Consider the following 18,208-nt stretch of genomic DNA (forward strand, 5'->3'; position numbering starts at 1 on the left):
GAGCAGACCACGCATGAGCAGGAGCCTGCTGTGCTGCGCTGCCCCGCTGCCATCTTGAGGTAAGGTGCCTGAAGAGAAAAATGCATAAAGCAAATATTTAAATATTCTGCATCTAATCTAGTCCTTTTTTTCTTGTTTGGAGAGTAATGAAAGATATTGCTGAATATGTTTTGACCACTAACAATATTGTCCTTTTCAGACAAAAGGGCCTGATCCTGAACATTTCATCTGGTGTGGCTAATGCTCCATGTCCACTCTATGGCTTGTACGCTTCTACTAAGGTGCATTATTTTCAGATAAATGAGCTTTTATTTAAAAAAAAAACCCCAGTGGCATAATTTCCCTTCAGAACATTTTTACCTTGTACTGTTTGCAATTGACTAAATAGTATAATCACTAAGCTTCACTGCATTAGAAACCTCTGTAATGCACATAAAAGGGATTTCTTTTGTACTTCCAGTGAAATTACAATAGTAGAACAGAAGTGGGTCTGCAGCAATTTGTGACACAAATCTACGATTTCTGGCTTTATTGATTAGAAAAATATACAGGAAGTATGACCAGAATTAATCTCATTGATCACTAGTTTCAGGTTTTAAAAATAAAATCTGTTGTTCTTTCTCATAAGTCTTACCATTTTGACTTTCAATATTTTGAATGCCCTATTTATGTAAATTGAATAAATTAAACACTATTAGACAGAACACGTTAATCCTTCCTCAGACCCAGCTCAGCACTCTTGTAGTTACCTGTGAAAGGCGAAAAAAATCCAGGTCCATAGGGAACAAAAACTCCATATAATTACACTCTGACCTCTTAGGTATTTGAAACTATTAAAGGAGATTACAGGAACAAATTCCCTGTTAATCATACAAATTCTGATGTGTCTTAACTACAATTTGGATCTGTCTTGAAGGCATGCAGTCGAGTCAGCACTCATCAGACCAGTTAGCAATATATCCCATTAGCTCTTATGTACATGGGAATAAGCCATTCAGCCTAATAAATCTACTTGACCCTTCTATTAGATCATGGTTTATCATCAAGCTCAATGGCACTTGCCAACGTTATCTCCATTTCCCCCAATGTCATTATCTTCCAGAAATATATCAATTCTGTCTTGACTGTGCTCAATGATCGAACTTCCACATACCTCTTGGACAGAGAATTCTAAAGCTTCACCACCCTTCGGAGTCAAGAAATTTCTCTTCATTATGGTTCTTTAAGCCTGTTGCTCTATTTAACAATTTAAGTTTCAATTATATAATCATTCATTCTTCTAAAACTTGAAAGAGTACAGGCCCAATCTTGTGAGTCTTTTTGTGTAAGTAATAACAGGACATTTTGGAAAGTCAAATTATAATACATCAGAGTCAGCATGAAGGACAAAATGTTTAGCAAATTTGCTAGAGTTATTTGAAGATGTAGCAAGCAATATGAATAATGGGGATATTGTAGATGTAGTATATCTGGACTTCCAGAAAGCAAAATGGGCCTTTTTCTGGTTTGCAAGATGTAACTAGTGGGGTGCTGCAAGGTTCGGTGCTTGGCCACCATGTATTTACAAACACTTGGATGTGGGATAAAAGGTAATATAGCCAAATTTTCAGGTGATACTATAATAGGTGGAAAAGTAAGTTGCAATGAAGACATCAGAAATTTGCAGTTGGATATGGATAGGTTAAATGAATAGGCCCAAATTTGGTAGATTAAGTTTAAAGGGCACGAGTGTGAGGTTATCCATTTTGTTCAGAGGACTAGAAAGGCAACTTATTACCTTAATGGAGAGAAACTGCAGTGTGCTTTCATGCAGAGGGATCTGGATGTCCTGTGCATGAATTGCAGTAAACTAGTATGCAGGTACAGCAGGTAATAAGGAAAGCAAATAGAATTTTGGCAATTACTGCTTATGAAATAGATGATCAAAGTAGAGTAGTGTTGCTAAAATTCTGCAAGGCATTTGTAAGATCAAACCTGGAGTATTGAATACAATTTTGGTTCCCTTACCTGCAGAGAGATGGTAATTGTATTGGAGGCAGTTTATAGAAGATTCAGTGGATTGATTCCAGAGATGACAGGTGTGTCTTATGGGGGAGACTGAGCAGTTTAGGCCTGTACTGCCTGGAGTTTAGAAGAATGAGACAAGATCTAATTGTGGTATATAAGATGCTAAAGGGGATCGACAAAGTAGATGGAGAGAGGATGTTTCCTCATGTGGGGCAATTTAGAATAAGTGGTTGTAGTTTTAGGATAACAGGCAACAGATCTCAAACAGAGATGAGGAGAAATTACGTCTCTTAAGTGATTGTGAATCTGTGGAATTCACTGCCCCAGAGTGTGTTGGATGCTGGAGTGTTACATAAATCTGAGGAGGCAGATTTAAAAAAAACTTATGGGTTGAAGGGTTATAGAGAATGGACAGGATAGTGGAATTGATGCCGAGATGAAACGGGCTCGAGCAGTTGAATTGTCCACTCCTGCTCTTAGATCTTATGTGGTCATATTCTGCATTTGCTGCTCACTATCAGGTCTTCTTTACACTGGTGAGACCAAACACAGACTGGGTGACCACTTTGCAGAACACCTCTGTTCTGTCCATAAAAATGACACTGATCTCCCAGTTGCTTGTCATTTCAATAAACCATCTTGCTCCTATGCTGACATTTCTATCCTGGGCCTGCTGCAATGTTTCATTGAAGCTTCAAATACAAGCTTCAGGAACAACAACTCAATTTCCACTTGTATCAATGATAATGGGAACTGCAGATGCTGGAGAATCCAAGATAACAAAGTGTGAAACTGGATGAACACAGCAGGCCAAGCAGCATCTCGGGAGCACAAAAGCTGACATTTCGGGCCGAGACCCTTCATCAGAGAGGGGGATGAGGAGAGGGTTCTGGAATAAATAGGCAGAGAGGGGGAGGCGGACCGAAGATGGAGAGAAAAGAAGATAGGTGGAGAGGAGAGAATAGGTGGGGAGATGGGGAGGGGATAGGTCTGTCCGGGGAAGATGGACAGGTCAAGGAGGCGGGATGAGTTAGTATGGAGGTGCGGCTTGAGGTGGGAGGAAGGGATGGGTGAGAGGAAGAACAGGTTAGGGAAGCAGAGACAGGCTGGGCTGGTTTTGGCATGCAGTGGGGAAGGGGAGATTTTGAAGCTGGTGAAGTCCACATTGATACCATTGGGCTGCAGGGTTCCCAAGCGGAATATGAGTTGCTGTTCTTCAACCTTCGGGTGGCATCATTGTGGCACTGCAGGAGGCCCATGATGGATAACTGCACCTCCCAGTCACGAACCATTTTAACTCCCCCTCCCATTCCTCAGACAACATGCCCATCATGGGCCTCCTGCAGTGCCACAATGATGCCATCCGAAGGTTGCAAGAACAGCAACTCATATTCCGCTTGGGAACCCTGCAGCCCAATGGTATCAATGTGGACTTCACCAGCTTCAAAATCTCCCCTCCTCCCACTGCATCACAAAACCAGCCCAGCCTGTCTCCGCTTCCCTAACCTGTCCCTCCTCTCTCCCATCCCTTCCTCCAACCCCAAGCTGCACCTCCATTTCCTACCTACCACCTCATCCCGCCTCCTTGACCTGTCCATCTTCCCCGGACTGACCTATCCCCTCCCTACCTCCCCACCTATACTCTCCTCTCCACCTATCTTCTTTTCTCTCCATCTTCGGTCCACCTCCCCCTCGCTCCCTATTTATTCCAGAGCCCTCTCCCCATCCCCCTCTCTGAAGGGTCTAGGCCCAAAACGTCAGCTTTTGTGCTCCTGAGATGCTGCTTGGCCTGCTGTGTTCATCCAGCTTCACACTTTGTTAACAATTTCCACTTCGGCATTTTACAGCTGAGAGGTCTCAACATTGAATTCAATAACTTTAGAAACCTACCACCTGATACCTGTTCTCCATTTTTCTTACATTCGCTTAGCTCATCATCCCCACATTTTGGTCTTGTTTGTGTCTTATTTAATCTGCTTTCAGTCAAATGTGTGTGTTTGTGTATTACAACACCCTTTATTTCTTAAGCTGTTATACCAAATTTGAAATGTTAACTGTTTCTGTCTCCACAGATACTGCTAGACTTGCTAAGTTTCTGTAACATTATGTGTTTGTTTCAGATTTCCAGCATTTGCAGCATTTTTACTTTTATATGATGCGGAATAGTATCCGAAAGACAAGAGCTGTTTTTGTGATGTTAACTGACGGATAGATATTCGCCAGAACTCTAGGGCTAACACTCAGTTATTCTTCAAAGTATTGCTTTGGAATCTTTAACACCCATCTGAAAATTTGTTGGAGCCTTGGCTTAATATCTCACCATAAAGTTGGCATTTCCAACAATGTCAATGCTGCTCTGGAGCATCAGTTTTGATTTTAATTCACTCCAGCCTGGTAGTGGGGCATTGTGCCTTATAGAAGGGAGTGCTACCAACTGAGCCAGAGCTGATACTCTGTCATATCCACTTCATATAATGCAAATTGTGCCGACACTGTAAAAAAATTTCCTTAACAAAATTATTCCTTAAATGCTTTATTGTCTTTTCCCATCTAATTAAGTTCAACTAATTAATGTAAAGTCAAGGATGATCGTACTGATCAGGAGATTAAAGAAGGGAACATATATTCATGAGAAAGATTTTTGGCTTTGGGTCATCAAGTGTAAAATTTGAGGTGAGGGTCCTTAAACACAGCAGACCATATTTGGCAAGAGGCCCACCATGGGCTTAAAAAATGGGCTGGATTTAGTTCTGGCAGCAGTTGTCACACTGCTGGACCCAAAAGCTGGGGGTTGAATCCTTTCTGACAGTCAGTGAACCCTAATATTGCCTGTGAAATATTCTATGCAGACACTTTGGCCAGTTTATTACTCATAAAACATGTTTACCCAGGTCCATTTACTGCATGTGACAAACAAAAGGCTGATTCAAACTTTGTTCTATTAAAACACTTGAAAGTTAAATAAAATAATTCTTACACAAATTGTTAATTGTTTTCCCAAACTAGGCAGACTGCCTGAAAGATTTCACATTCTACTTGCTCTGATGAACTTGATAGAGCTGCTGGTTTCAACTCATTGAGCTTTGTCAACAGGGGACTTAGGGTCTTCTTTATATGAAGATGTGTCTTGCACAGACTCTTTAGTTGAGTCTTCACCAAATGAGTGGCCACCAGGTGTCTCTTCTTAACCCGTTTTCTGAGCCCTTCCGGAATGCTCTCTGATTTCAGCCAGTGGGGTCACAGGGAAGGGATCACATCACCCAGTGAGGTTAGGCCAGTCATTCTAGGTGTACTCATCCCCTTTTAAGGATATAATTACTCCACGTTGTTAAGGGGTCTGTCTGAAATTGGGGAATATCCAAACCTAGTCTGTCTCTATGGTTTTGGCTGAATATGTCTTAACAGGTTTTTGGTCATAACAACTCTCTCATTGTTCTATATGTAATAAGGTCTGGACTGATTTTTTGCTTGCTTTTGATCTGTGGTAACCTTGGCCTCTTTGAATTCCATCAGGACTAGCTGACAGAAACTTTAATGTTGGGCCCAGTTGCTTAAGCCATTGACCAGCTGTCCACACTGGGCGATTATCATGTTGGTGGCACCCAATCAATTGAATGTAATTTATAAATATATTAAGGACGACCACTACATCCACCCTGCCCAGCCTTGCCCAGTGTTAACAATTAACATTACAGGACAAGAAAAGGCCCTTTGGCTTAACATGTCTGTGGTTACCAATATGTCATTCTAAACTAATCTAATCTGCCTGCACATGGTCTATACCCCGCTACTCCCTGCCTGTTCATGTGTCTGTCTAAATGCCTCTGAAACATTGCTATCATATCTGTTTCTGCCATCTCCCCTTTCAGCACATTCCAGGCTCCTGCCACCCTCTGTATAAAAACCTTGCCTCATACATTTCCTTTAAATTTTCCTCCTCTCACTTTAAACCTATGCTCTGTAGTATTTGAGATTTCCACCACAGGACAAAGACTCAGACTATCAACCCTGTTCGTACCTGTCATAATTTTATATGCTTCTATCAGGCCCTTCTTGAGCCACTGATATAGTGAAAACAATCCAAGTTTGTCCAATCTCTCCTTATAGCTATTACATTCCAATCCTGGTAAACCTCTTATGCACCCTCTCCAAAGCCTCTATGCTCTTTCTATAGTGTGATGACCAGTACTGCACAGAATATTCCAAATGTGGCTAACCAAGGTTTATTCTACACAACTGCAATATGACATGTCAACTTTTATACTCAGGGCCCTGACCAATAAAAGTAAACATGCCCAATGCCTTTTTTAATACCTCACCCACTTGTGTTGCCACTTTCAGGGAGCTGTGGACTTGCACCCCAAGATCTTTCTGTAGATCAATGCTCCACAGGTCTTACTATTTACTGTACACTTCTCTTACAGTTAACCTCACAAATTGCATCACCTCACTCTTGTCTGGATTAAACTCTATCTGCCATTTCTCTGCCCAATTTTCCAACTGATCTACATCCTGCTGTATTCTCTGACAACCTTCTCCACTATCCACAATTCTACCAGTTTTCATGTCATGTGCCATCTAACTGATCAGACGATTTGCAGTTTTGTCTGAATCATTTATATACGTTCCTTAAAACAGAAGCCCAGCACCGATCCTTGTAGACACCACTGGTCATAGATGTCCAGTCAGAAAACACCCCTCCACAACTATCCTCTGTCTTCAACAACCTAGCCAGTTTTGTATCTGATTTATTAATTTGCTGTGGAACCCATTTGACTTAATCTTGTAGACCAGACTACCATGAGGGACTTTGTCAAATGGTTTAGTAAAATCCATTCAGACAATGACTGCCCTATCCTCATTAATCACGTCTGTGACTTCTTCAAAAAACTTAATCAAATTTGTGAGACAAGACTTCCCCTGCACAAAGCCATGCCGACTATCGTGAATAAATCTATTCTTTTTGAAATGGGAGTATATCCTGTTCCCAAGAACTTTCCCTACCACTGATATAAGTCTCACTGACCTATAATTTCCTGGAATATCCCTGTTGCCCTTTATTAAACAAAGGAACAACATTGGTTTTGGGCCAGTCTTCTCGGATCTCAGTTATGGTTAAAGAAGATACAAAGATCTAAGTCAAGGTCTAAGCAATCCCCCCCTTGTTCCCCTCAGTATCCTGGGATAGATCCCATCAAGACCTGTGGACTTACCTATCTGAAAGCTTTCCAGGACATTCAACACCACCTTCTTAATATGACATGTCCTAGAATACCAACATACCCCTCCCTAACCTTATCATCATCCATATCCTTTTCCTTGATCAATATCAATGTGAAGACTCATTAAGAACCTCACCACTTCCTCCGGCTCAATGCATAAATACCCTCCTTTGTTCTTGAATGGACCTACTATTTCCCTTGCTATCGTCCTGCTTCTAATATACAAATAAAATGCCTTTGATTTCTCTTAATCCTACTTGCCAAGGATATTTCATGGCTTCTTTTAGCCCTTGCAATTCCTTGTTTAGGTACTTAACTGATTCTTTTACATTCTTCAAGAGTCATGTCTAATTTCAGTTTTCTAAAAATGAAATGCGCTTCATTTTTCTTTTTGACTGATCTTGCAATATCACTTGTGCTTCAGAATTCTTGAATCTTGCCATCCTTTATCTTTCATCCTCACAGGAATGTGCTGGTCCTGAACTCTGATCAACTGACCAAAAAACATTCTCACATGTCAGATGTTGATTTACCTTTTAAATAGCTGTCCTCAACCTAAATTCTCTAGATCCTGCATGATATTGTCGTAATTAGCCTTGCCACAATTTAGAATTTTCACCCGAGGACCAGTCATATCCTTTTCCAAATCTTAAAATTTATGGAATTATTATTACTGTTCCCAAGAAGCTCCCCCACTGAAACTTTGATCACCTGGCTAGGCTCATTCCCCAGTGTAAAATCCAGTACAGTCCTTCTGTAGTTGGTCACATCAATAGGCATACCACTAGCAAGAGAAACACTGGCAACACTATTTAAACAAAAATACCCTAGTGACACCATCTCCACAGACAACATGCTAAAGCTACCTCATCTTCAACCATCATATATATGAACAGATCAATGGGACACCCATGGGCTTACCTATCTCTGGACTAATAGCTGAAGCGGTGATGCAGAGACTTGAAAGTATGGCCCTCCTGCTAATCCAGTTGAAACTATGGATACAATACGTGGATGACACCTTCATCATTATTAAATGTACCAAACTACAGGAGACACACAAACTAATAAGCAACACCCTCACTGGATCAGATTCATGAGGGAAGAAGAAAAGAACAAACAGGTCCATTCCTGGACGTCATGGTGGATCGCAAGACCAAAGGGGAATTCCTAACAAAGCTACACAGGAAAACCACACATACTGACCAAGTACTGAATTTCAACAGCAACCATCCTAACACACATAAATGAAGCTGCATGTGAACATTATTTAAAAGGACAACAACACACTGCAGCAGCACAGAGTTATGCCAAGAAGAAGAAGAGAACCTCTTCCAAATATTCAAAGACAATGGATACCTGAAAAACCAGATCAGAAGATGCATATCATATGCATGATGACAGGAAGGTACTATATGCCCCGACACACACACCACGCTACCTTACATCAGAAACACATCTGAATTGACCACAAAACTCCTATGATCACTAGGCATCCAAGTAGCACACAAACCCACATCAACCCTACGCCAACTGCTCACCTGGTCCAAAGACCCACTACACACTATGGACAGGATCGATGTCATATACAGGATTCCCTGCAAAGACTATGACAAACACGATATTGGACAAACAGGAAAGAAATTAACCTCAAGGGTACATGAACATCGATTGGCAACAGAAAGACACAAACAATACTCATTCATCTCCATCCACATGGATAAGGAGAACCATCAATTCGATTGGGACAACACCAGGATCCTGGGACAAGCAAAGCAAAGTCAAGCACGGGAATTCCTAGAAGCCTGGTGCACCACTAAGAAAGCCATCAGTAAACATATTGAGCTAGACTCCATATACACTCCATTGTGAAGGAAAACCGGAAGCAAGGTAATCCAGCTCAACAGATACCAGAGTTTAAATAACAGACGAGAAACCACAACAGCGTATCATTGGATGCTGCACTGATGATGTTACCCAGCATGGTAATGAAATGTCTGTGGAACAATGAACCAGCTCGGTGAGTCAACCTCAACCTGACCTACAGACCTATTTAAAAATCTTGGGCTGTCTACATAATGTTTCAAGAAACCCTCCTGGATGTACCGAACATATTTTGCCTAATCTAACCCCTGGCACTAAGGAATTACCAGTCAATGTTGGGTTAAAGTTAAAGTTAAAACCAAACAACAGCCCTAATGTTTTTACTTCTTTCCATTACCTGCTTACATATCTGTTCATCTATTTTCTGCTGGGTATAATAAAACCCATCATTGTGGTTGCCCTTTCTTATTTCTGAGTTCTAACCATATCACCTCACTGCATGAGCTCTCCAAGATGTGCTTTCTTCGTGCATCTGTGACATTCTCCTCAATCAGTAATGCAAATCTTCCACCCCTTTTATATTCCTCCCTATCATGCCTAAAACACTGGAACATTGAATTGTCAGCCCTGTCCTTCTTTCAACCAAACTTCTGTAATGACTATGACATTGTAGTCCCATGTAGTAATCTGCCAGTCAGATAATTGGCAGCTCAGTAGTAGCACTGGGATTGTTGGGTCTGCACCAAAGGAGAAGGACATATTGATGGATGATTTTCGTTCTTAATCATCCATGGCATGTGTGTATCATGACCTGAGTAAGCAGCAATTACCCACCCTAATTTCCCTGGAGAAGATAGTAATGAGCTGTCTTCTGACCTGCTGTGGCCTTTAGGGTGTAGATTAGCCCATAATATTGTTAGGGAGGGAGGTCTGGGATTTTGACCCAATGACACTGAAGGAATGGCAATATTGTTCGAAGTTGAGGTAGTATATAGATAGGAGGGGAACTTGCAGGTGATGGTGTTCCAATGTATCTGCTGCCCTTGCTCTTTAAGGAGGTAGAGATCATGGCTAGGGGAAATATAGTTGGAGGGGCCTTGGTGAGTTTCTGCAGTGTATCTTGTAAGTGGTGCACACTGATGCCACTGCACATTAGTGATGAAAGTGGTGAATATTGAAGATGGTGGTTGGCATGCCAGACAAAGCAGGCTGATTTGTTCTGAATGGTGTCAAGTTAGTTGGGAGTTGTTGGCTTTACACTCATCCAGGCAAGAGGACAGTTTTCCATCACTCTCCTGACTTGTACCTTGTGTATAGCGGACAGGCTTTGGGGAGTCAGATGAGTTACTCGCTGCAGGATTCCTAGCCTCTTCCCTGCTATCGTAGTTATGTGGCTGGTCCAGTCAGTTTATGGTCATTGAACTTAAGGGGCAGTAGTTAGATTTTCTCTTGCAATCAGATAAGTGAGGTCAGCTAGTTAATGGGGGACCCTTGTGAACCAAGAGTGTCTGACAAGGTGGCCTTTCCCCTCATCCACCAGAAGGCCGTTGGAGTTAACCTGATCGTCCTATGTGTCAGAGGCCCTTTCTCACCTTTACCAGTGGAATCAGGAAAGGGCCCTCAATTGGTCACTTAAGCGGCTTATTGTTGTTTGCATAATGTAAAAAAGTATAAACTATATTGTTGTTAAATTATTTGCTAGATTTTTGTGGAAAGATTCTCCAGAGGCTGTCAAGCAGAATATGGCTCAAAGGGAATCATCATAAAGGTAAAGGTGGATAATCTTTGTTAACATGTTTGTGGGAAATGGAAGAACATGGAACATAAGCAATATATTTCCACTGCATTCCTACTGCAGAAGTAATGTTTGGCGTTTTAGTTTTGCAAAGCATTATTTTATGTAAATTTTATGGTAAACGTTTGAAAGCAACATGGTCAAACATGTAAATAAAACAAAGAACTTCACATTCTGGCAAAACATACAGCCAGATTTATAGTTCGGTTCATATTGTATGATGTGTGGTGTCAATTAGTTCTGTTGGCCAGGCAGAGGATGTTTAGGTCAGAATGCTGCCAGTGATTGAGTTCACTCCCTGCTCCAGCTGTGCTCATCTGTGGAGGCTGCCCCCTTACTTTGCCCTTGGCATCATGCAGAGTGGTGTCCTCTAGATGTGTAACTAAATTTCTTTCTCTCTAACATGATATTAATGATGGCTAATTATCTAAATTATTGTTTGCTCTGAATGAATAAACATGGTTTATTTGTATAAACATGCCCTACGTGCTGATTTAGAACACGAGCTTTTAACAAAAAAAGAAAGGTAATAAGACCTAATAAGCTTGTATCTTTTACCTGGCTAAACTCCAGTCTACATTCCTTCAATGTACCTAATTTTTGGTAGCTTTTCTGGTAACTTTGTCCCACTGTTTATTCTTTGAGAGAAAATATACTTTCTTACTTTTTATTCCTAACTTGCTAATTTTAAACTTTTAATCTCTTCTTGTTTGAACTACTTACAGAAAAATAAGTAGTTGCCTGGGACACCTTCATCAATTCTTTTTTTGTAAGTTTGAAGGCGATTTCTTCAAAGTCTATTCACTTCCAAAGATAAAATGCTTATTTTTGGTACATTTCTCTTGGCTGGATGTTTGACAGAATGCTTTTTGAGAGTTTCCTGTGATTATTCTGCTGAAATTAAAGCAATTGATTGGGGAAACCCTCAAAGAAGGTATTCCTTTATGTTTCTGAACAGTATTTCTACTCCAATCATACTAACAATGTAAGTGGTATTTGATGTTTGGTTTTCAAACTGCCACATAACTACTTGTTATCTGTATTGAGTGTTACACAGTTTCTGGAAACAATAGATACTTGGGACCTAAGTTATCTTGTTATATATTTTTAAAAGACAACTTTGCTATCCGCTTTATTTGTTGTTGAGAAAGCACATCTCAGGTATCTTAGTTCTAATTATTGCTAAAGTCAGGTTTTACTGCGTCTTATAGATCAATGTTGCTCTGCTGTTGCACGAACAGTATCTAACTATTATTATAGAGCAGAATGTACAATGTGGTACAATATAGAACAATCTCATGCAGACATCCTAACAAATTTCAAGTGCGCAAGAGCTGAAAGATGAAATGTATCAAATTATTGTATGGCTATCATCTGTACAACTGGCAACAATCCATGTTATGTCTTTTTTAAAGTGTTCTAAGTGCAGACTTATTGGGCTGGAGTTGTCAAATCTTCAAGGATGTAGTCCAGAATAATTTATTGTTTTGGTGATTTTAGAGCTGAAGAAAGATAAAACTAGAGAAAAGGTCAAGAATGAAGTAATTTTCTTTATCATTCAACGTCATATTTTGTGTAAGATTTTATTTGCATGTGTTTGAACATTTTCCATCTAAAATTCTGTGCAGAAATTTTTGTTTCATACAGAAACAGAGAAAAAGAAACAAAAAAATCTGTCCTCTGTGAATTTTGTCCATTATTCTACGATGTGATTTACATGCTACTGATTGTTTGTTTTCAAATCTTGTCTTACTACTTACAATTCTCTTTTGCGTGAGAATTGTACTAAAAAAGTTTTCTTAAATATCTCTACTTGGTGCTTCATAGTTCCATCATGAAGTTATTCATTTTGGACAAGATGTGCAGCAACAAAGATAATTGCAGTATTAACATAATAAAATGCTTCTTCACAGGAGCATAATAAAATAAAATTTGACACTAAGCCACATGAAGAGATATTGGGATATTTGACGTAAAGTTTGGTTTGTTAGGTAGGCTTTAAATAAGAGAAGAGAGGCTAACAGAGATATTCTGGAGTTTAGGCCTTGGCATCACCTGAAGGCATGGCCATCAGTCATGGAGCAGTTTTACTTTGGGTTTGAAGGAACACAAATAATATGTAAGGCTAAAATTGTATCCGAGATAATGGGAACTGCAGATGCTGGAGAATCCGAGGTAGCAAAGTGTAGAGCTGGAGGAATACAGCAGGCCAAGCAGCATCTTAGGAGTACAAAAGCTGATGTTTCGGGCCTAGACCCTTCATCAGAAAAGGGGGAGGGGGAGAGGGTTCTGAAATAAATAGGGAGAGAGGGGGAGGCGGATCACAGTTGGATAGAGGAGAAGATAGGTGGAGAGGAGACAGACAAGTTATAGAGGCGGGGATGGAGCCAGTAGAGGTGAGCATAGGTAGGGGGATAGGTCAGTCCGGGGAGGACGGACAGGTCAAGGGGGCGAGATGAGGTTAGTAGGAAGGAAGTGGGCGTGCAGCTTGAGGTGGGAGGAGGGGATAGGTGAGAGGAAGAACAGGTTAGGAAGGCAGGGATGAGCTGGGCTGGTTTTGGGATGCAGTAAGGGGAGGGGAGATTTTAAAGCTCGTGAAATCTACATTGACACCATTGGGCTGCAGGGTTCCCAAGCGGAATATGAGTTGCTGTTCCTGCAACCTTCGGGTGGCTTCGTTGTGGCACTGCAGGAGGCCTTGGATGGACATGTTGTCTAAGAAATGTGAGGGGGGCGTGGAAATGGTTCACAACTGGCAGGTGCTGTTGTTTGTTGTGTACTGAGCGTAGGTGTTCTGCAAAGCGGTCCACAAGCCTCCGCTTGGTTTTTCCAATGTAGAGGAGGCCACAACGAGTACATCGGATGCAGTATACCAACATTGGAAAATGTGCAGTTGAACATCTGCTTGATGTGGAAAGTCTTGAGGCCTGGGATGTGGGTGAGGGACGAGGAATGGGTGCAGGTATAGCACTTCATGCCATTGTAGGGGAAAGTGCCGGGTGTGGTGGGGTTGGAGGGGAGTGTGGAGCGGACAAGAGAGTTACGGAGAGAGTGGTCCCTCTGGAAAGCAGACAAGGGTGGGGAGGAAAAAATATCTTAGGTGGTGGGGTCGGATTGTAGATGGCGGAAGTGTTGGAGGATGATGCATTGGATCTGGAGGTTGGTGGGGTGCTACGTGAGGATGAGGGGGATTCTTTTTTGGTGGTTAGAACCCTCTCCCCCTCCCCCTTATCTTATGAAGGGTCTAGGCCTGAAATGTCAGCTTTTGTGCACCTAAGATGGTGCTTGGCCTGCTGTGTTCATTCAGCTCTAAACTTTGTTATCTCTAACATGTAAGGCTGCTCAGTTGGAAGACATTATAGCCAAACAATTGCCTCATTTGCAGATTTTAAGTTAATTAGTTTGTCAGTTAGGACACTCCTTAATAACGTGCAACATTGTTTTGAACTCAACCGTTTCCAGTTGCAGAAAATTCCACAGGCTCATAACTCTTTGGGTGAAGAAATTCCTCTTCATCTCCATCCTAAAAGGTCTACCCCTTACTTTATAAAAGGATTCCTGGTTCTGGACTCCCTGATCAATGAGAACATCCTTCCTGCATCTACCCTTTCAAATCCTGTTAGAATTTTATAAGTTCCTTTGACATAACCCCACATTCTGCTAAGCTCGCGTGAATATAGCCCTAATGGATCATGTCTGTCTCTGATATCAATCTTGCCATCCCAGGAATCAGTCTGGGTAAATCTTCTTTGAATTCCTTCTATGGGCAGAACACCCTTTCTCAAATAAGAATATTGAATAAAAATACAATACTCCTGGTGTGGTCTCCCAATGCACTGTACACTAGTGGTAAGACATCCCTATTGTTGTGTTTGAATATTCTTGCAGTGAAGGCCAACATATATCATATATACTACTGCACTTGCATGCTAACTTTTAGCGAAGGTTGTATGAAATGTGGTCTCGTTGCGTCTCTCCCTTTCCTAATCTCTGGCCATTCAGGTAATGATCTGCCTTATTGTTTTTCCTCCTGGACTAAATAACCTCACATTTTTCCTCATTATACAGCATCTGCCATTTGTTTCCCCACTTAATTAACTTGTGTAAATTGCATTGAGACTCCTGCATTCTACTCACTGCATGCCCTCACACTCAGATTTATGTCATCCGCAAACTTAGAAATAAGACACACAGTTTCCTGATCGACATCAGTAATATATATGTCTGCTGCTCGGAAAAATGATCAATTTATTCCAACTCTTTCAAGCTCTCAATCCATCTAAGTACACAAGCGCCAATCCCATGCATTTTAACTTTGTAAACTAATCTCTTATGTACGACTATTTCAAAGCATTCCATAAGTCCAAGTAAATGATATCCACTGATGCCTCCTTAATCATTTTACTAGTTACAGCCTCACAAAATTCCAGCAAATTTGTCAAGCATGACTTCCAAATTGTAAGTCCATTGTGTCTCTGTGTGACCTTGTCATTCTTCTGAGTGTTTTACTATTACATTTTTTATAATGTAATCTAGCATTTTCCCCCACTGTCAATGTCCAACTAACAAGCCTACAATTTGTAGTTTTCTCTCTGCCTCCCTTCTTAAATAGTATGGTTACATTAGTTACTTTCCAATCTGTAGGAATTGTTCCAGAGTCTAGAATTTTGAAAGATTACCATTACAGCATCTGCTGTTTCTAGCGCTACTTCCTAAAGTACTCTTCCCATTAGCGGCTGTTTTGATTCTATGTTTTTGCGATGCTCGTGTCCCAGTGCTGAGTTCCCCAGCTGTCACCACTACCATCACACCCCTAATTTCCTGGTCTCCTGGTTTCCTTCTGATTCATTCACAAGGACTTAGATGTGCTGGTGCCAGTATTATGGTGTGCTCTTCAGAGCCACTTTTGAATCAAGAAGTTATTGAGGTATCTGGAGCCAAGTATTGAGTATGCCTTGGGCCTAATCATTCGAGTACAGGGATTGTTCCTTACGTTCTCATTTCATGACAGAATCAATATCTAACCCCCACATTTTTCAAGTCCTGTGAAAATTTACATGATTTTGGGCACAAAATCTTTTTTTTCTGTTATTTTCCAATAGCATTCAGCATTGAAATGATTTTTTAACAACTTAATTTACAGAGTTTAATGCCCTATGGGGTTGCTTCTGCGATGTCACGAGTTAACCCTGGAATCATTACAAAATCAGCAAACGAATATGTGAGAAACTCATTGGATTGCACGTTACTTGGAGAGCGAGGCCATGGTTGTCTGCCACATGAGATACTGGTATTTATTTGCTGTCAGGATGTTGATGGAATGTTAACTGTAATCATTTCAAGAATGTATCAATAAATTGCATTTATTGAGTCAAATCATTGTTAATCTGGATTTCTGCTTTTTAGGCCTACGTTTATGGCAAAATACCACACTGGATTACTTACAGTGATGTGTTCCTGGATAAAATGAGGAACTATCTGCAGAGCAGTGCTAGAAGTTACAGCAATCCTCAATCCTAGGAGGAACATTATGCTCATTTGGTTCATTGTGTCTCATAATCCATAGTATAGTTGCTATTGTATTCAGATTATAGCTTTGCTGAACAATGCTCAATGTCTTTTTGCCTGATTAAAATAAACGTTAACAAGCTTACTATAACTTTCAAATACGTAATAAAGTTGGCTGTTGAAATATAGCTCTTGATAATGAGCTGGCTTTTCATCTTTGAAGGAGTTAGCAGACATTGGAAAATTTACTGCTCTGCATGCCATTAAAATTCACTAAGAGTGCACACATCAGTGTTTGACAGATGTGCCCCGGTTTCTTAATCACAACAAATAAAATTGATTTATACTTCTTCCGAGCCTTGCTTCATTTTTTTTTAATGATGTGTGCTAATTAGTGATGGGACCCTTTGATCAGATGCATTAACGATGAATGTGTGGTTGAAGGACCACTTCCTGAAAAGGGTTGAGGTTGAGATTGGGAGTGGGGATGGTCCTCAGGTAGTCAATATTTGGTACAGGTAGGAGCAGGTTGGAGGATTTAGGATTTCTTGTGAGTCTCCAATAATTGATATTCTATCAGTCAAATCAGTCAGCAATACAAAAACAGAAATTGCTGGGAAATCTTGGCATGTCTGGCAACATTTGTGGAGGGAAATCAGAGTTAATGTTTTGAGTCTAGTGACCCTTCTTCAGAGTAGTTCTGAACGAACAGAATGTCTTTATGTCTTTATTGATGTCATTATTATAATGTCTTTTCCTAATGTCTACTTCAAAATAACGTCTTTATTTTCCTTCCCTTGTATTTTTCCTGCTGTGCAATGATGTGCAGGATGCAGCACAACAAAGTTGCTGGAAAAGCTCAGCAGGTCTGGCAGCATCTATGGAGGAGAAAACAGAGTTAACGATTTGGGTCCAATGACCCTTCCTCTTGGAGAGGCTTTAATCTAACTTGGGGCAGTTGTAACGAACACTGGGAGAGTCAGACAAAATTAGAGACTATAGAGGTGCAGAAAGGAGGAAAGAAATTTAGTGTAAATCACTGCATGTATGAGAATGGACAGAATATAACCAATGAGATTGGCGAGTTTCAGGTGGAGTTTACCTTGTGGCTTTAAGAGAAACATGGCTTACAGGAATACAAGACTGGGTATTAAATATTCCTGATTACAAAGTGTTTAGAAAAAATGGAAAATGAGAAGAAATAAGAAGCAGAAGTGGTAGAATTGGTTAAAGAGAGCATTTTAGTGCTGTAAGTAAAGGATGTCCCAGAGGATTCAAGGATAGGATTGATTTAGCTAGAACTAAGGAATCAAAAAAGTGTGCAATTAAATTGACTCGCGGGAAGGATGCAGAGAAGCATATCTACAAGGTGAATACAGAAATGATAAAACATCACAGTTATAATAGAGGACTTTAATTACCTGAACATAGAGTCAGATAGTGGCAGTATAAAGAGCAGTGAGAGGCAGGTATTCGTAGAGAGTGTCCATGAAAACGTTCTACAGTGGTACACATCTAGCTCAACAAGAAAGGAGGCACTGTTAGTCTGTATCTTGGGAACAAGATAGGCCACGCAAATCACTTGTCAGTGGGAGAACATCTGGGGGACAGTGATTATTGTATTGTAAGCTTTAGGATGATGGTGAAAAACAACAATGAACTATCCTGAGTAAGAGGAATTAACTTGTGGAGTGCTGGCTTTAATGGAGCAGAAACAAGGCTGGGCTGGATAGACCGGAAACAAAGGTTGGTACAAAAAACTGCAGATGAACAATCTAGAAATATAAGATGGTTCAGCCATAGTTGCGGTATATTCCCCGAGGGCTAAGAAACAAAAAGGAATGGCTAATTG

At 40.7% G+C, this 18,208-nt stretch overlaps 1 protein-coding gene across 1 annotated transcript in view; it reads left to right on the forward strand.

Annotated features, from left to right (window-relative positions):
* Positions 1 to 16,576, forward strand: part of hsd17b3 (hydroxysteroid (17-beta) dehydrogenase 3) — a 68,807-nt gene extending 52,231 nt beyond the window's left edge. Inside the window, exons 8-11 of the mRNA XM_048528096.2 lie at positions 200 to 281; positions 10,756 to 10,821; positions 15,992 to 16,138; positions 16,255 to 16,576. Of these exons, the coding sequence (XP_048384053.1) occupies positions 200 to 281; positions 10,756 to 10,821; positions 15,992 to 16,138; positions 16,255 to 16,368 (409 nt within the window). The 3' untranslated portion in view covers positions 16,369 to 16,576. The remainder of the gene's footprint in view (positions 1 to 199; positions 282 to 10,755; positions 10,822 to 15,991; positions 16,139 to 16,254) is intronic.
* The last annotated feature ends 1,632 nt before the right edge of the window (positions 16,577 to 18,208 follow it).

The sequence above is a fragment of the Stegostoma tigrinum genome, chromosome 3 (genome assembly GCF_030684315.1).
Source record: "Stegostoma tigrinum isolate sSteTig4 chromosome 3, sSteTig4.hap1, whole genome shotgun sequence".
Lineage (NCBI taxonomy): Eukaryota > Metazoa > Chordata > Chondrichthyes > Orectolobiformes > Stegostomatidae > Stegostoma > Stegostoma tigrinum.